The following is a 19,690-nucleotide window of genomic DNA, read 5'->3' on the forward strand; positions in this document are numbered from 1 at the left end:
CCTTTTTACACACACACACACACACACACAGAGCTTTCTGCTAATGTAACACCATCTACTGAAACATGCAGGGCATGCTATTTTTCAGCAAATGACTGCTGCGTTAAACATTATATTATTAGAAGAAATGCCATGGTGTCCCAGCTTCCTCTTATCTTGCACTAGAGATTCATTAGTTCAAGACAAACAAGCATTTACTATCATGAGCTCTCCAAGGCCCCATTTGCTCTTAAATACACCATGACTGTTTCAGAAAACTAAGCACTTTCTACCAAAGCCTGAGATGAAAAGCTTATAATAAGATAGCATGTAGATGTGATGGGGTCTTCTAGATGATTAGGAAGGGAAAAACAAACTCTAATGTTCATGTTCTAGGAATCATTATTAAAACTCTACTGCTATTGCTACTGCTACTGCTAAGTCGCTTCAGTCGTGTCCGACTCTGTGCGACCCCATAGACGGCAGCCCACCAGGCTCCGCCGTCCCTGGGATTCTCCAGGCAAGAATACTGGAGTGGGTTGCCACTTCCTTCTCCAGTGCATGAAAGGGAAAAGTGAAAGTGAAGTCGCTCAGTCATGTCCGACTCCTAGCGACTCCATGGGTCTGCAGCCTACCAGGCTCCTCCACCCATGGGATTTTCCAGGCAAGAGTACTGGAGTGGGGTGCCATTGCCTTCTCCGATTAAACCTCTAATTTAGATTAAAACAAAGAAAGCTAGTTCTGAAAATAGGACAGCAACACCAACTCAATGGACTTGAGTTTGAGCAAACTCCAGGAGATGGTGAAGGACAGGGAGGCCTGGCGTGCTGCAGTCCATGGGGTCACAAAGAGTCGGACACAACTTAGCAACTGAACAACAACAATAGAGATTCGTGTGTGTGCTCTGTGAGTTTTTAGATTGTGTTAAACAAGAAACAGAGATTCCTACAACCTGCTGTCAGAAACAGACCGTAGGCTAGTGGCCTGGGTAAATTTGTGAGTTATTTCTAAGAAAAGATAGAAGGCCAACAACATAGAAAAGAAAGTCTGGTCTCGGAGTCATTAGATTTTCTTTAATTGACTTTTTAGAGGTTTTCCCACGCTTACCTACCTGGGTGGCAACCTTGGGGGTCCTCGCACAGAACCTCCTGATTGACCAGCGATGTCAGATTCCTGAAAGAATCAGAGAATGCTTTTTAGTTAAGGTTAATCTGAAACAAGAGCTCGTCAAGAGGAATTATGGACAAATTTTTGGGTAGATCTATAAGTGGAAAAGTAGCTGAGTTATAGAAAGGAGATTAAGAGAGTCTTCTCATCTCAGTCCTCACTGTCCATGTCACAATGCAACTGAGAATAGAGAGGAAGCGGCCGGGGGTCTGCTGCTGTGGACCACGGCCCACCCGAATGCACTGGTGATTATACATCTAGCATGTTCTAAGGAATTAAGGATGATGCTTAACTCATGATAAGTTAGGCAGTACCAACTTAAGCAGGCAATGTAGGGAATTTTTTTTAAATATGGCATTTATTTATCCCATGACAATACTTAAGATATGCAGTGCTCCTAAGTTTAAACATACAGTAAGTGGGGTGGTGATTAGTTTGTTTTATCTAGAACAGCCAAATCTCTCATACTGGCTGGTTTCCACATTGTGTGGTGGGTTTTGAACTGGAAGGAAGTGGGACCATAACAGAAACTTAAGGAGTGGCCTGAAAGGAGAGCATGTGAGAAGGAACAGAGAAGGCTTGAGAAAGCAGAGAACTTATAGCACAAGAATCTCTTATAAGAAACGGAGTAGCCATCATAGTCAATAGAAGAGTCTGAAATGCAGTACTTGGATGCAATCTCAGAAATGACTGAATGATCTCTGTTCGTTTCCCAGGCAAACCATTCAATATCATGGTAATCCAAGCCTATGCCTCAACCAATAATGCTGAAGAAGCTGAAGTTGAATGGTTCTATGAAGACTTACAAGACCTTCTAGAACTAACACCCCAAAACGATGTCCTTTTCATCATAGGGAACTGGAATGCAAAAGTAGAAAGTCACGAGATACCTGGAATAACAGGCAAATTTGGCCTTGGAGTACAGAATGAAGCAGGGCAAAGGCTAACAGAATTTTGCCAAGAGAATGCGCTGGTCATAGCAAATACCCTCTTCCAACAACAGAAGAGAAGACTCTACACATGGACATCACCAGATGGTCAACACCGAAATCAGACTGATTATATTCTTTGCAGCCAAAGATGGAGAAGCTCTATACAGTCAGCAAAAACAACACCGGGAGCTGACTGTGGCTCAGATCATGAACTCCTTATTGCCAAATTCAGACTTAAATTGAAGAAAGTAGGGAAAACCACTAGACCATTCAGGTATGACCTAAATCAAATCCCTTATGATTATACAGTGGAAGTGACAAATAGATTCAAGGGATTAGATCTGATAGACAGAGTGTTTGATGAACTATGGATGGAGGTTTGTGACATTGTACAGGAGACAGGAATCAAGACCATACCCAAGAAAAAGAAGTGCAAAAAGGCAAAATGGTTGTCTGAGGAGGCCTTACAAATAGCTATGAAAAGAAGAGAAGTGAAAGGCAAAGGAGAAAAGGAAGGATATACTCATTTGAATGCAGAGTTCCAAAGAACAGCAAGGAGAGGTAAGAAAGCCTTCCTCAGTGATCAATGCAAAGAAATAGAGGAAAACAACAGAATAGGAAAGACTAGAGATCGCTTCAAGAAAATTAGAGATACCAAGGGAATATTTCATGCAAAGATGGGCAGAATAAAGGACAGAAATGGTATGGACCTAAAATAAGCAGAAGATATTAAGAAGAGGTGGCAAGAATATAGAGAAGAACTATACAAAAAAGATATTCATGACCCAAATAACCATGATGGTGTGATCACTCACCTAGAGCCAGACATCCGGGAATGCAAAGTCAAGTGGGCCTTAGGAAGCATCACTACGAACAAAGCTAGTGGAGGTGATGGAATTCCAGTTGAGCTATTTCAAATCCTCAAAGATGATGCTGTGAAAGTGCTGCACTCAATATGCCAGCAAATTTGGAAAACTCAGCAGTGGCCACGGGACTGGAAAAGGTCAGTTTTCATTCCAATCCCAAAGAAAGGCAATGCCAAAGAATGCTAAAACTACTGCACAATTGCACTCATCTCACAAGCTAGCAAAGTAATGCTCAAAATTCTCCAAGCCAGGCTTCAGCAATACGTGAACCGTGAACTTCCAGATGTTCAAGCTGGTTTTAGAAAAGGCAGAGGAACCAGAGATCAACTTGCCAACATCCACTGGATCATCGAAAGAGTGAGAGAGTTCCAGAAAAACATCTACTTCTGTTTTATAGACTATGCCAAAGCCTTTGACTGTGTGGATCAACAAACAAACTGTGGAAAATTCTTAAAGAGATGGGCATATCAGACCACCTGACCTGCTTCCTGAGAAATCTGTATGCAGGTCAGGAAGCAACAGTTAGAACTGGACATGGAACAACAGACTGGTTCCAAATTGGGAAAGGAGTACATCAAGGCTGTATACTGTCACCCTGCTTATTTAACTTATATGCAGAATACATCATGAGAAATGCTGGGCTGGATGAAGCACAAGCTGGAATCAAGATTGCTGGGAGAAATATAAATAACCTCAGAAATGCAGATGACACCACCCTCATGGCAGAAAGCAAAGAAGAACTAAAGAGCTTCTTGATGAAAGTGAAAGAGGAGAGTGAAAAAGTTGGCTTAAAACTCAACATTCAGAAAACTAAGATCATGGCATCTGGTCCCCTCACTTCATGGCAAATAGATGGGGACACAATGCAAACAGTGACAGACTATTTTTTTGGGCTCTAATATCACTGCAGATGGTGACTGCAGCCATGAAATTAAAAGACATTTGCTCCTTGGAAGAAAAGTTATGGCCAACCTAGACAGCATATTAAAAAGCAGAGACATTACTTTGCCAACAAAGGTCCATCTACTCAAAGCTATGGTTTTTCCAGTAGTCAAATATGGATGTGAGAGTTGGACCATAAAGAAAGCTGAGTGCCGAAGAATTGATGCTTTTGAACTGTGGTGTTGGAGAAGACTCTTGAGAGTCCCTTGGACTGCAAGGAGATCCAACCAGTCCATCCTAAAGGAAATCAGTCCTGAACGTTCATTGGAAGGACTGATGCTGAAGCTGAAACTCCAATACTTTGGCCACCTGATGCGAAGAACTGACTCATTTGAAAAGACCCTGTTGCTGGGAAAGATTGAAGGCAGGAGGAGGAGGTGATGATAGAGGATGAGATGGTTGGATGGCATCACCAGGAGTTGTTGATGGACAGTGAAGCCTGGCGTGCTGCAGTCCATGTGGTCACAAGGAGTTGGACATGACTGAGAAACTGAACTGAACTATACAACTAGAGCAAAGGGGTTAGATGTGCTGAGAAGATTTTTGGAGGAAAGAGCAAAGGGAGGTGGTGTGAAAAACGAGAGGGAGAGTTGAAATGTTTGGCCTGAAAGTAGATGAGAGAAGTTCGAAGTGTGGAGATCAATAGGAAGACTTCTCTAGGAGAAGGGGTTCAAACTGTGCTAAGTAAATAAGTTTTCTGGACATGTTATTGCCCAGGGATTGGGTAATGAGTATAAAACATGGAAAACTTTTTCAGATCATCTGTTGAATGAGAAGTTAAAGGCTCTTAATGCCAAGACTTCTATTCTTTATTTTAACGGAAAGTGAAAGTGAAAAGTGAAGTCGCTCAGTCGTGTCCGACTCTTAGCGACCCCATGGACTGCAGCCTATCAGGCTCCTCCATCCATGGGATTTTCCAGGCAAGAGTACTGGAGTAGGGTGCCATTGCCTTCTCCGGAAAAGTCCTCACTAAATTCTTCTAATTCTAATTGAGTTTCTTTTTTTCAACTTTCCTACTTTCTAAGCCCCTACCACTGACATCCAGGAAATAATATTTTTCCAAGACCACCTGAGGGGAAGGGAATGCTAGGTCTTTAAAATGACATTCCTTTTTTTTTTTTGTAAAGGAGATATAGCTACAGATTGATCATCTTTGGGCTAATTTGGTCTCTTTCCCCCCTTCTTATCTTACAAATGAATTTAAACTCACTTCTGTGGTTTGTAATTCACACCGAATATTTACAACTTTTCCTTAAACACCAAATGATTAACTGCTAATAACTGCGATCATCTGAATATGTTTCAATGTTTTAAAATCCCATTTTAAAAAACAAATTAAGCTTGCCCTTAAAACTTGGTTTCACTAACAAGTTCAGTTAATGTAGTGAGGCAAGTCACCAGCTCATAAACTCTGCAATATTACAGACCATCATCCATGCCTTATAAATACACTGCTGCCTATACGCCTCCCAACAAATACTGCCATGATACCTGAAAACCTCATTTACTTCTTTGGCCACCTTTAAAATTGAAACAAAGAGAAAAACACTCTAGCAGACAGATAGGAACTCATATATCTTTTCTTCAAAATTACTTAATAATTAAGGGCAGATTAAAAAAAGATGTATAAATTTGACATGGAAAATTATAGATGATGTACTTTAATAAAGACATACCACACAATCCAAATCTTCTACCAAATATTAGCTGCAGTTTTCTCTGGGTGGTTTATATATCTTTATGGGAGATCTTAAGTATCTTTTTAATTTCTCAATTTTGAATTATGAGCAAAAATAAATCAGAAAAAAGGGCAGAATACTCCAGTCTTCCAGGACTGTTAGGCACATTCCAAAAGACATTGCTGCATTGGACAGACTTTACATGCTGAGAGGAGGGGCTGGTTCCTGCAGGAGCCGTGGTCTCAGGGTGTGCTCAAGCGCAGGTCTGCGCACAGCTTCGGCTGACAGTCTTTGGAAGATTATTGATTAGGGATTTCCTGTTCTTCAATATTCCACACATGCATGGAGCTTCTCTGTACTTGCATTCTGCAGTTTTTCTCTAGCTCTGACATTTCTGTACTTTGACTTTTGATGTGTTTGGGTAAGTATTTTAGTTCTGGGCGAAGTTGGTTTTTCTGTTTGTACTGCCCTGCAGATGCCATCTTTTTGTTCATCTTCCTTGGAATGGTTTCTCATGTTCAATTTAAAAATAATTCCAGCCACCTACCCACCCCACCCCACCCCCGCCTTTCTTGCTGTATTTTCAAAAGACAGACATTTCTTCCAAAACCACATTCCTGTTTGCTGGAATCACTGAGCAGCCTCTGCAGATGTTCCTTCTCTTCTTTCTCCAGGAATTGATACCACTTCTCACATCCTGAATTCATCAGAGAGCTCCTGGGCTGCAGCTGAGACACCTTCCACTTTCCAGGCCACATCCCCCAACTCTCCTCCTGCACTGGCTGGCAGAAGCCTTGGATTTCCACAGAACAGTCTGCTCCCACCGACAGAATGGCGCCATTGCCTCCTGATGTTTCTCACCCTGGAGTCCTTTATCGTTTAAGTGAGGAGTGAGATTTTGCAGGGGCTGCCATCTTGTCATGAGACGGGATATTCCCTGGCTCTTAAGGCAGGAGAAGCAGTAGAGGGTCTTTGTTCTGCACCTCATCAGAAGACTTACTTGTCAAAGACCCTCTCCACATGGGTCATCACACTGGTGAAACATTCTTTCCAGAGATCTTTCCCCACACCTGAAGCCTTTCTGGCCTCTGGTCTAAAATTCACTCAGTAATTGTAATTCTTAAAACAAAAGGAATTTCTGTCATAGATCTCCTGCCCTGGAAATCTGTGTGCGTGACTTCAGCTAAATCATGTAACCTGTGATCTCTTTCTCGTCTCTTCTTCCTTCACACCCAGTGTGTCCATTACGCATGCATTCATTTCAGCACAGCACAGGGGGCGCTAGCTCCCCTCCCCCGCCCTCGGTGAACGCCGCAGGAGGGGACTTCCGGCATGGCGTTCATGCGTGGTATAAACAGTTACGAATCAAGTTCCCTCTCCAGATGGTTTAGTTTATCCTAACTTCCTTTTCTTTCTTCTTCTTTTTTTTTCTACGTTGGAGTTGCTTTGTGGACTGCTTAACACCAAATGGAATAATACTTAATATTTTAATAGACTTTTATAGTTGACAAAGCCCATGACTCAATGAATGCTACCTATGTCCGCTCCTCAACCTCTCACTCCATCCTACAACCCTTTACAGCAGAGGCCAGTAACCTTCTCAAGTAACTTTTTCTCCATGGAAATAGGGGATTTCCCCCTTTAAACAACTCTATGGCAGGAGCTCTATCATCCTCTTTTGGCTTTTCTTGGCCCAGTTTTAATAAAAATTTATTACCAAGTACTTTGAAATGCAAGTGATCACTAAATTTTAATTCAGCCTACAGGAAAATCTCATTAACTTGATAATGGCTAATTCAATTTAATGGATCCATCTTCTCTTCACTAGATGATTAGATCAGTTTGCATGTATAATAAGCATAGTTAACTCACAATGTAAAACTATTATGAAATTTGAACTGAAAATTTGGCTCAAAGACTTTTAAGAACTGGTTTCTTTTGAAACAAACTATAAAGATAACCTAGGAATTTCAAAAAATATGGAAAAATGGTATTGAGGTTGGAATTTTTTAAAAAATGTGTAGATACTTAAAACTTTTGACCACCATCTGTTAACAAGCACATGCTAAAGCACTATTTTTAAAATTAAAAAATAATTTTCTCCTAAACTTCAGATGAACAAATTCTCATGAGTATCTTAAAATTATGTGATTCATTCAGTATTTCAAATATAATCTGATCACTGAACTAAATCTGTTTTCACAAAAATTAGAAGTTATTAGAGATTTTTAACAACTTCCTCATCATTAGTGCTATTTAAAAGATAATGCTGGGACTTTCGGGGTGATCCGAATTCGCCTGCCAATGCAGAGGACACAGGTTCCTTCCCTGGTCCTGGAAGATCCCACATGCTATGCAACTCGGCCTGTGCACTCTAGAGCCCAGGCTCTACAACAAGAGAAGCCACTGCAAGGAGAAGCCCACGCATCACAACAAAAACCCAGCGCAACCAAAAATGTAAAAAATAAAAAAATTTTTAAAAGACAATATATTGGTATAGGGCAAATTATTTTATGATGAAGTACAATGAATTAGCCTAAGTCTTTTATCCTATATGAATTTTTAAAATATTAAATAAGTACATGGAGCTTAGAAAATGGTTTGTAATAAAGGTTTTATCTGACCAATAGTAAAATAATTTATACAACAGCTGAGTTCTTAAAATTAGTGCGTACCTTAGGACAACCTATAATGACCACTTACCAAGTTTCTAGTTCTGTCAGTGTTACCAACCTTTGCAGATACTGTGCTGAAGGTGTTTCCAATCGGTTTTTCAATAGGGAGAGGAGGTGGGCTTTGTGGATCCTCTTCATGTAAACCTGGAAAAATAGCAATAATTAATCAGTAATTTCTAGTCTTTGAGGGTTTCACAAGATGAAACGACTGCAGCTTGCTTCCTTAGGAAAACGTCTATACACAAAAGACAACCAATAGCTAAGCAAATGAGAAAGATCTCCTGGAAAATCTCAGAAAATCAGTGAGTTAGCAGCCATCAGTTAATTTTACCAAATGTTTTATCAAGAGTAAAAATGATACTAAATAATTACAACAGTAAGCCAGCATTTGTTGGAACCTTCTATGGACCAGGCATTAAGTTAAGGCACTTTATTTATATGCATTTCTATAACCAACATCTATCTAAGTGATAGATCTGTTGAGTCCACTAGCTAGTAGCCACATATGGCAGTTTGAACTTAAATCTTAATTAAAATTAAATAAAATTAAAAGTTCAGTCCCTCAGTTGCATGGACGTCATTTTAAGTTCTCAATAGCCACATGTGATTATTGGCTACCATATTAGACAGTACTATGCTAGATACCATTGCATCCATTTTACAGATGAAGAAACTGAAGCTGAGAAGAAAACAAATGAACTATCCAGGTCTTGCTTCCACAGTACATGAACATAGAACTTCCAGATGTACAAGCTGAATTTAGAAAAGGCAGAGGAACCAGAGATCAATTTTCCAATATCTGCTGGATCATAGAAAAGAGCAAGGGAGTTCCAGAAAAAATCTACTTGTGCTTCATTGACTACACTAAAGCCTTTGACTGTGTGGATCACAACAAACTGTGGAAAATTCTTAAAGAGATGGGAATACCAGACCACCTGTGAAACCTGTATGCAGGACAAGAAGCAACAGTTAGAACCGGAATGAAATGACGGACTGGTTCAAAATTGGGAAAGGAGTACATCAAAGCATATCGTCACCCTGATTATTTAACTTATATGCAGGGTACATCATGTGAAATGCTGGGCTAGATGAATCACAAGCTGGAATCAAGATTCAGTTCAGTTCAGTCGCTCAGTCGTGTCCGACTCTTTGCGACCCCATGAATCGCAGCACACTAGGCCTCCCTGTCCATCACCAACTCCCGGAGTTTACCCAAACCCATGTCCATCGAGTCGGTGATGCCATCCAGCCATCTCATCCTCTGTTGTCTCCTTCTCCTCCCACCTTCAATCTTTCCCAGCATCAGGGTCTTTTCAAATGAGTCAGCTCTTCGCATCAGGTGGCCAAAGTATTAGAGTTTCAGCTTCAACATCAGTCCTTCCAATGAACACCCAGGACTGATCTCCCCTAGGATGGACTGGTTGGATCTTCTTGCAGTCCAAGGGACTCTCAAGAGTCTTCTCCAATACCAGAGAAATATCAACAACCTCAGATATAGAGATGATATCACCCTAAGGGCAGAAAGTGAAGAGGAGCTAAAGAGCCTCTTGATGAAAGGCAAAGAGGAGAGTGAAAAAACTGGTTTAAAACTCAACATTCAAAACACTAAGATCATGGCTTCTGGTCCCATTACTTCATGGCAAATAGATGGGCAAAAAATGGAAACAATGACAGATTTTATTTTTTGGGGATCCAAAACCACTATGGATGGTGACTGCAGCCATGAAATTAAAAGACAGCTGCTCCTTGGAAGAAAAGCTATGACAAAGCTAGACAGTGTATTAAAAAGCAGAAGCATCACTTTGCTGACAAAGGTCTGTATAGTCAAAGCTATGGTTTTTCCAGTAGTCATGTATGGATGTGAGAGTTGGACCATAAAGAAGACTGAGCCCTGAAGAACTGATGCTTTTGAATTGTGGTGCTGGAGAAGACTCTTGAGAGTCCTTTGCACAGCAAGGAGAACAAACCAGTCAATCCTAAAGGAAATCAAACTTGAATACTCAATGGAAGTACTGATGCTGAAGCTCTAATAATTTGGCCACCTGATGCGAAGAGTCAACTTATTGGAAAAGACCCTGATGTTGGGAAAGATGGAAGGCAAGAGGAAAAGGGGATGACAGAGGATAAGATAGATGGACGGCATCACTGGCTCACTGGACTAGAGTTAGAGCAAACTCCAGGAGATGGTGAAGGACAGGAAAGTCTGGCGTGCTGCAATCCATGGGGTAGCAAAGAGTTGGACATGACTTAGCAACTGAACAACAAAAACATTCAGCTCTTGATGCTAGTAACAGTCAGACCACAGCTTTGAACCCAAAAGTCTATTTTCATTGTAATAAGGCATGCTGCTTCCTAATTGATGGTATGTCTAACCCTCCCCCATCCAAATAATTAAATGTGCTTTCCAATTCATCAGCTCCAGATTAATGGGCTTAATTGCTCTCATTTCCACAAGCAATATCTTTACATCCAAATTATATCCTTAACCCTGAGATAGTGTACTACCAACTTACTATAAAAAGAAGAAAACAAAGATGACCAGGTTTAATTTGTGATAGCTAATTAAAAGCTGTGTGCAAAACACTCAGAGAGAGGATGATGGTAACATATAAACGAGGCTGAAGCCAGCTTTTACTGGTTAAGGCATTTAAAGGAGATGGGATTTTTTCTCACTCAACTGAACACTCTCTGCTTCCATTTCACATGAAAAACTTATAACAAGAGGATGAGTTCCTGTTTTATTCCCAGATAGAGAAACACTCTCTCAGGAGGAAAGTACCTAGGCCAGCTACTACGAAAACAATGATACAGAGACAGGCAAGCTTTCTCAGTGAGAAGCAGGGCTGCCATACAGACTGTCCAACTCAGTTGCCATCTTGAAGACTTTCTCTGTGTTGTAGTTTCCTTATTCTTACACAGAAATCATGAATCACTTAGGATATACTGTCGTGACAAAAAACTGAAGGGTACAAAGTAGTGAGAACATGAAAGTAGAGAGGAGATAGCTTACTGGAAGGAAGGGACATGGTAATTATCTGGCATGGTTACGTGGGGGAGGTGGAGATTTTCAATTTCAAATAACGTGGTCAGCAGAGGCCTCAGTGAGAAAAGTGCCATATAAGCAAAGACCTGAAAGAACAGTGAAGAAGGAAGCTATGCAGCTATCTGGGAAAGGACATCTTAGTCAGAAGAAACAGATCTCCAGGGGAAGAAGCTGACAGGTTAAGAGGAAGGAGTTTTGCACCACAAAGCTGTTCGTTTCTTTTCTTATCCACTCCAAGTTCTTCGGACACCAAGTCTTATTTTTTTTCCTCCACAGCATACATGCATTGCTTAATAACTGTAATGATAAAATTTGAGGGGACTGTTTTTTTTTTTTTTTTGGCTGTGCCTTGTGGCATGTAAGATGTTAGTTCCCCTACCAGGGATTGAACCAGTGTCCCTTGAAGTGGTAGCACAGAGTCTTAAACCCTGGACCACCAGGAAAGCCCCTGGAGAACTAGTTTTTTATATAAATAGATATAATTCTCTAGGAACTAGCCCTTCAGTTCTCTTACATAGAGCAGTACAGAACTCAGCTTTCTAATAGCTCCTGGAGCTTTGTCAGGATAATAAATAAAGATGCTTCTTCAATGTCTTTTTCAGGATTTCAGGACTATTAACCCAATTTATCAGTGTATAGAAAAGAATAAACATCACAGGACTGAGTTACAAGGGTGGCCCTTGATGGCCTAGAAAGCTGGATTTGGGGGAGGTTCCCATCATTTCCAGAACAGATAAAACAAAAGAATACGGTTTATGCTGATCACTTGCTTTCCTTCTGGGAATCTGGAATTTTGGTACATAACAAAATTTCTAGAGGTGCCCATGTAAACAGCCCCCAACAAAACCCCTGTGTACTGAGTGTCTAATGAGCTTCCCTGACTGACATTTCACAACTGAGGAGACTGAGGAACACCCTGTGCAACCCGACTAGGTGAGGCTCCCAGAAGCTCGTGCCTGGTCTCCTCCAGGCTTTGCCCCATGTACCTTTCCCTCTGCAGATGTTGCCTTGCTGATAAATCACAGCTGCAAACACAACTATATGCTAAGTCCTGTGGGTCCTCCTAGCAAGTCACCAAACATGGGAGTTTTGGGGACCCTGACACAACAGGAGAATACATTTCAATGTACAAGTTGTATTCCTTGAAGCCACATGAGCTTTGGACAATATTTATTATCATTATATCTCACACGGCTTATTAAAGTCCCAAATACTTTATAAGGTAACAGCAAGCAAGCAGACAACCCAAGGAGCTGTCACGTGGGCTATACCTGTGGGCCATATCATGCTGTCAAAAGAAACACATTACCAGTCCTTTAGTCTAACACTACTATATAACCTCCTATGAAGCTTCAACGGGACGTGAACCGTGAAACTCCAGATGTTCAAGCTGGATTTAGAAAAGGCAGAGGAACCAGAGATCAAATGGCCAACATCTGCTGGATCATCGAAAAAGCAAAAGAGTTCCAGAAAAACATCTACTTTTGCTTTATTGACTATGCCAAAGCCATTGACTGTGAGGATCAACAAACAAACTGTGGAAAATTCTGAAAGAGATGGGAATACCAAATCACCTGACCTGCCTCCTGAGAAATCTGTATGCAGGTCAGGAAGCAACAGTTAGAACTGGACATGGAACAACAGACTGGTTCAAAATAGGGAAAGGAGTACGTCAAGGCTGTATATTGTCACCCTGCTTGTTTAACTTATATGCAGAGTACATCATGAGAAATGCTGGGCTGATTCCAGCACAAGCTGGAATCAAGATTGCTGGGAGAAATATAAATAACCTCAGATATGCAGATGACACCACCCTCATGGCAGAAGGTGAAGAGGAACTAAAGAGCCTCTTGATGAAAGTGAAAGAGGAGAGTGAAAAAGTTGGCTTAAAGCTCAACATTCAGAAAACTAAGATCATGACATCTGGTCCCATCACTTCATGGGAAATGGACGGGGAAACAGTGGAAACAGTGACAGACTTTATTTTTGGGGGCTCCAAAATCACTGCAGATTGTGACTGCAGCCATGAAATTAAAAGACGCTTACTCCTTGGAAGAAAAGTTATGACCAACCTAGACAGCATATTAAAAAGCAGAGACATTACTTTGCCAACAAAGGTCCGTCTAGTCAAAGCTATGGTTTTTCCAGTGGTCGTGTATGGATGTGAGAGTTGGACTATAAAGAAAGCTGAGCGCCAAAGAATTGATGCTTTTGAACTGTGGTTTTGGACTCTCAAGGAGACTCTTGAGAGTCCCTTGGACTGCAAGGAGATCCAACTAGTCATTCTTAAAAAAAAGCAGTCCTGAATATTCATTGGAAGGACTGATGCTGAAGCGAAACTCCAATACTTTGGCCACTTGATGCGAAGAACCGACTCATTGGAAAAGACCCTGATACTGGGAAAGACAGAACGTGGGAGGAGAAGGGGACGACAGAGGATGAGATGGTTGGATGGCATCACCGACGCGATGGACATGAGTTTGAGTAAACTCTGGGAGTTGGTGATGGATAGGGAGGTCTTGCGTGCTGCAGTCCACGGGGTCACAAAGAGTCGGACACGACTGAGCGACTAAACTGAACGAAGTGAAAACCCACTAGATTTTGGTACCGTTGACTTTCTCTCCTCCTCATTTTTCATAGCAACTCTGTTCAATCTTCTCACTACTTGGATTGGAGCCATTCGTTAATAAAATCATCAAGAGACTAAAACCAATATGATTCTTCTAGGTAGTATTTTACAGAGAGAGAGGTCAAACCCCTCATCTAAAGGGGTTTCATGGCATTGCAGGGTATGTCTACAGTGTAGCCCTGGGATGCCGCAGGTGAAGGACTGGTATACTTGCTCTGCTGTTGGCAGGAACGCAGTGCCAGAGTCTCATCAGATAGGCAAGGATGCCTCCGGGCTATGCAAAAGCATTAGAGGAAATGAAAGGAAAGAGGCTCACAGAGAGAGCGTGTGATCACCCTGGAACCCACTGTGCGCCATTTGTGTGCATACATCTCACCACTTTTTCTCTTGGCCCTCAAGGATTCTCTCTTATAATAATATCAGATTTGTTTTTGTTTGCTGTACTTATTAAAACTCATCCGAAATTTCATGTAAGAATATGGAAGTGGTTAGGGCTCTGTACTTCCAAAGCCAAGAGCCTGGGTTCGATCCCTGGTTGAGGAACTAAGACCCCGCAAAGGCAGCCCCCCCTCCAAAAAATCAAGTAAGGAAGTTTATAAAACATGTAATGTTATACTAATTAAAAAGTCTTTTTATACATTGCTAAGTTTTTATAACTTTTGGTTATTTCAGACAATTCACACATAGCTATATTTAGATTATGCTGACTGGAATAATATACTGCTAACAGACATATACAATTGTATTTGCTATCAGTTTCAAGTACTTCCCCACTCTATCTTTACTACTGGCACTAACATAGGATATTACACTTATTCTGAGTTTCAGCCTCCTTCTAACCTCTGTGCCTAAAGAGGATGTTAAAGAGAAGTAAAATCTAAATTAACTGTACTGTCTAGAGAATTATGAAAAAACAACTTGCTTTTATATGTTCTCAGCTATGAGTAATAATAATAAATGGCTGATTACACATAATTTCAGAAGCAGACATTGATAAGTTAGCATATATTTCTCCCCAGCTCCTGGAGTAACAAATAAATGAAGCAGAGAAGTGCTTACATTTTCCTGGTTTGGCTGGAATTCGAATCACAGTGGGCTTCCTGGTGGGTGCTGGTTGAATTGCTTGTTCCTTTGTTGGTTCTGTTCTGGTGGGGAGCTGAAAGGGATCTAATGAAAAACAGTTGATTTTGCACGTTTTAGTTAATATGGACTCAAACAAAAAACCTCATTCATAATTAAACACTCATATTTCTCATGCCCTAGGGAAAACTGTTCATGGATAAACAAAATCTCAGTTTGCAGAGACAAAAACAAAGTCAGGGCTCATGAAAGGAAATAACTTGGAGCTCTGTAAATAATTTATATGGCTTTTCTTCCTCTCTGATGAGGGAGAGCCAGGACAATCTTCAATTATGTAGAAGCTATCTTTCACGGGAGTGTAATCATTTTATAAGTGTCTCCCTGAAAATGAGGGGCAGTTGAAACAAGGAGCCAATTTCTCCGCACTGTGAAGCCTCCCGGATCCTCCACTCCCATGCCTGCGCAAGAAAACCTCCCCCAGGGCCGCCAGGGCCTACAGGAGGCGCTCCGCAGTCTTGGATTGAATAGTCAGGTAAAACTATACTTCACTAACATGAAACGGAAAGCATTTTATCCTGGTGTCTCTGTCTACAGATTTTTTTTTTTTCTATATTGCATTGTAGATATTTTTGTTCTTTTGGAGTTTCTGGGCTGCAGCACATGGCTTGCGGGATCTTCCCCGACCAGGGATTGAAGCCAGGCCATGGCAGTGGAAGCACTGAGTCCTAACCATGGGGACGCCAGGGAAATCGTGACTATGTAGGTATTTTGCAAAACAAAAGGAGAATCGTTTTGTATCTGTTTCTTTGTGAGACAGGCTGGGACCTGGGACTCTGCGGCAGTGCTGCAATGCTTGCGCCTGGACACACTCCTCCTCAAGCAACTAAGAAACTACATGAGACTAAAATAACTGCATGCATTTGCAGTTACTGCAAATTCTGGACAAAAGATACAAAGAGACCAAAGAACCCAACTGCCACTTCTGAAGAACCCCAAGCAAAAGCAGGGTAGGCACATGCCCCCTGCACACAATACCACCTAAGGGGTGGGCAAAACATCTATGCTAGCCCTCCAGCTCAGAAGGTAAAGAATCTGCCTGCAATGCAGGAGATCGGGCTTCAATCCCTGGGTTGGCTACCCACTCCCATATCCTTGCCTGGAGAATTCCATGGACAGAGGAGCCTGGCAAGCTACAGTCCATGAGATCGCAAGGAGTTTGGACATGACTGAGGGACCAACACACACACACACACATACACCCCTCCAGCTGGACCCCTGACTCACTCCATATCAGGAACCAGCTTGGCCCCCATTGGGGAGCCAGTGAGCAAGGGAAGCTGTCACTTGTTCTCGCTCCCCACTGCTACAGGAGGGGCCCCGATAAAGCCTTGCTTGAATTTCTTGTCTGGCCTCTGGTCAATTTCTATTGATTAAGGAGCCCAAGAACCTGGGGGGTAGGTAACCTTTGTAACTTGCTCTTTTATTTTTTTTCATTCAGTATTGACTGAGTGCATGCTATATAACAAACGCTGTTCTAGGTACTGGGAATACGTCAGTGAACAGAGCAAAGAACTCTGCCCTCATGATGCTTACACTTGGCCAGGAGATGGAGACAACAAACAATAAATATAATCGAAAAGCGATCCATGTGGTATATTAGAAGGTGAGACGTGCTACTGATAAAGGGAAATGTAGAGCAAGGGGGGACTTCAGGTGTGGGCTGAAGGGAAGCAGGCTGCATGTGAAATGGCAGTGCAAGGGGGTGCGGAGGGGGGGGCTCCAGGGCCCTCTTTCTAACAACTGGATTTTACATATTCTAACAGTTCTTCCAAGTTGAATAATACACATCTGGTCTTTGGGAAATAACAGTGCCCATGGATAAAAAGGGGTAGGTACACCGATATGAAAGCCCAATATTGCAAATATTACCTGAATCTGAACTCCCTGGACATTTCATGTGAGTATTGCTAGCTAAAATGGAAGAATCTGAAGACCCCATGTAATCTGGCATATGTTTTATTCAGACATAGGAATATAGTATCTTTCCTGTGTGCACCTCTTTCCTTCCTGTTCGTCTCTCTCTCCCCTGCCGTTGCCCCTGCTCTGCCTCCATGGCCCTTGTTGGAACCTGCTGACCGCCTGCTGTCCCCTCCTGTGGCTGCGGCACAAACCTCACCATCCCCCACCCCCGCAACTGTGGCTCTAACAGCCCATCCTCTCAGCGCTGCTTCCTCCTAGGAAGAGGACCAAAGCTCAAGAAAAGGATTAAGACTGATAACGGCTCTCTCGGCGCTCTCCCATTCAAGTAACACGTCTGCTCTAACAGCTGCTTTGGGGCCTTATAAGCTGTTGGTTATTAGGATAGGTTTTTAGTTGGTGAGTTTAGGGGGTGACTGTGGAGGGAGAGGAAAATCTTGAGTGTGACAGATATCACTTCAATTGTTTCCCAATTCATCTGAAATTCTGGGCCAAGAGACCACCTACGCTCTGTCTTTTTCGCATTCCAGGAGTGAGAGCATGAATAAGGCGGGCAGGGAAGGAGAAAGAAGCCACTCAAGTGCCCTGGGTGGACTGGGCACAGGGGCTCCCCAATGTGCTTGCTCCTGGAGGACTGGCCTCAGGGAACCCCATCCCAAATCCTGCAGGTCTCACCGATCGCACTGAAGGGTGTAGTCATTCTTTGACACTTGCTGGGTTTAAACTGAAATACAACTTAAATACAAAGTACTCAAAATATCCTAGACATTCACTTTCTCTCTTCTTGGTCCTTATTTTTAATATCATTAGCTACTCTTTAATAACTGGCACTCAGATCATGGGTAATTATTCTACTATATATGTCTCTGGAAAAAAAAAATTCTTTCTCAATACAGAGGAGCAAGGAAGTCTCAGGGATCCAGCACTGTGCCGTTTGGCAGGAGCGGGTCTGCTGAGTGACCTCCCCCAGCTGCGCTCCCTGAGTTAGTGAGCCCGGCATCCACCTCTCTGTCAGTGTGCTGCCCCGGGCTGCCATCCAGAAGAGGCGTGCAGATAAGTGGGGAGGACACACAGGATCAGCTCAGTGAGAAGGTGGAGCCAGAGGCCCGCTTTTCATTTTGGTGATGCTGTGTGAGGCTCTCTCTAGCTACGCCGTATGTTTACTGTTTATGTCTTTTCATGAGGAGGGTATTTTTCTCCAACAGCAATGTAAGTAGGTGACCTAGAAAGCAAGGGTGGCACCTCATGTTTGGGAACTCCTGGCAGTGCCAGGCAGGAAACTGTCTACTGTGGCATTTTTTGTAGCAGCAAATTAATAAACAAATAAAAACAAAACAACCTGAAATGTCCATCACTAGAGGAAACATTGGAGAAGGAAATGGCAACCCACTCCAGTATTGTTGCCTAGAGAATCCCAGGGATGGCGGAGCCTGGTGGGCTGCCGTCTATGGGGTCGCACAGAGTCGGACACGACTGAAGCGACTTAGCAGCAGCAACAGCAGAGGAAACATTGACTCGACTATGTCGTGCCCATACCAGGGAGTATCAGGCAGGTGTAAGGAAACAAAGGTCAGACTTAGATCTACTGGCCCAGAGAGAAGACCTTAAACCTCAGTACTAAATGAAAAAAGCAAGCTGCTGAGTAATGGGTACAGTTTGGTAAAAACTGATGCAAAAAGCAGGAAAAAGTTTATATATGTGTACGTATTTGTAAGCTTTGGTTTGGAACATTCAAAGGCATCAAAAGCTACATACAACATGGTTCACAGTGGTTACTCTGCGGATTTGAGCGGATTGGAGGGAGATTAATTTTTTTATTTTACTAAATGTTTATATTGTTTGATTTGTTACAGCAAATGTTACTTTGTAACTGAAAAGAAATCCAATAAAATAAATTCAATCACACGAAAAAGTTACAAAATTAAGCTGAAATAACACCTGTGCCAAATAAACTGAAACAAAAATCACTTAGAAATAAAAGGAAAAAATATGAAAATACTTGTCCCTTTAGTTGCTTTTTCAAGGCAATAACAGCCCTAAAATTTTCCATAAATTAACCAGAAAAACAAAAAATCTCTTTTTTTATTGGGCTATTACTCCTTAGTGATTCTAGAATGCAGACAAGTATTTTTGAATTTGCCTAATTTAGACATATTTAGTTCATAATAATTAGCTTTTATTTATAACCTTGAATAATATAATTGTTTAGAAACATTGTATTTTATTATTTTAAAAATTTCCTTATTTTTTAAAATCCTCAGCCTGTCATGACCCACAGGCTGAGGATCAGTGCAGGAGGCCGTTTTTTCTCTGGGGCAAAGACAAGAGATATCTCTCTTAGTTTCTTTCATCCTAATTCTGCTTATGTCCAGCTATTTAAAAGCCAGGTTCCCCCAACCTCCCCTGCCTACCCAGTTCCCTCGTAAAAGACAAACTTTGTTAGCATTTTTTACATGGCTTCCAAAGACACAGCATATTTGTATGTAAGTATGTGTTTTAACACCAACAATAGCTAAAATACTATGAATACTATCTATACTTTGTATTTTTCATCTAATAATATCTTGGAGATTAACACATAGTAGGGGATAACAGGTGTCTGCCTCTTTTTTAGTTATTGCACAATATTCCATTGTATGGATGCATCAGAATTTATACAAGTGGTCCATTGAAGATTATTTCCAATATTTCATAGTAGAAGTCCTTGATCTGGGGTGAAGA

At 41.7% G+C, this 19,690-nt stretch overlaps 2 protein-coding genes across 52 annotated transcripts in view; one reads left to right on the plus strand and one right to left on the minus strand.

The window, feature by feature from the left end:
* The window catches only part of SH3D19 (SH3 domain containing 19), a 196,931-nt gene that overhangs the window by 22,269 nt on the left and 154,972 nt on the right, over positions 1–19,690 (minus strand). For 38 of the 50 annotated variants that reach the window (XR_014069340.1, XR_014069339.1, XM_081543954.1 and 35 more), the window contains 3 exons: positions 14,972–15,079; positions 8,269–8,384; positions 1,091–1,152 (listed from right to left, as the gene is read on the minus strand). Coding sequence is in view for 46 of the 50 variants with exons in the window: in XM_081543954.1 (XP_081400080.1) it covers positions 1,091–1,152; positions 8,269–8,384; positions 14,972–15,079 (286 nt within the window). In the remaining 4 variants the exon portion in view is untranslated. The remainder of the gene's footprint in view (positions 1–1,090; positions 1,153–8,268; positions 8,385–14,971; positions 15,080–19,690) is intronic. The other 12 variants (XR_014069341.1, XR_014069342.1, XM_081543959.1 and 9 more) reach the window with 2 other exon arrangements.
* On the plus strand, positions 1,366–7,288 carry LOC145526956 (protein CFDP2-like). Of its 2 annotated transcripts, XM_081544046.1 has the most exons (3): positions 1,371–1,477; positions 1,863–2,639; positions 6,240–7,288. In XM_081544046.1, the coding sequence occupies exons 2-3, from the start codon at positions 1,880–1,882 to the stop codon at positions 6,446–6,448; spliced, it is 969 nt and encodes a 322-aa protein (XP_081400172.1). In that variant the 5' UTR covers positions 1,371–1,477; positions 1,863–1,879; the 3' UTR covers positions 6,449–7,288. The 2 variants fall into 2 exon arrangements, with proteins under 2 accessions (XP_081400171.1, XP_081400172.1); XM_081544045.1 differs by having other exon boundaries at positions 1,366–2,639.

Source organism: Giraffa tippelskirchi, chromosome 11 (assembly GCF_054371585.1).
Source record: "Giraffa tippelskirchi isolate mGirTip1 chromosome 11, T2T-mGirTip1v1.2.pri, whole genome shotgun sequence".
In the NCBI taxonomy this organism is placed as follows: domain Eukaryota; kingdom Metazoa; phylum Chordata; class Mammalia; order Artiodactyla; family Giraffidae; genus Giraffa; species Giraffa tippelskirchi.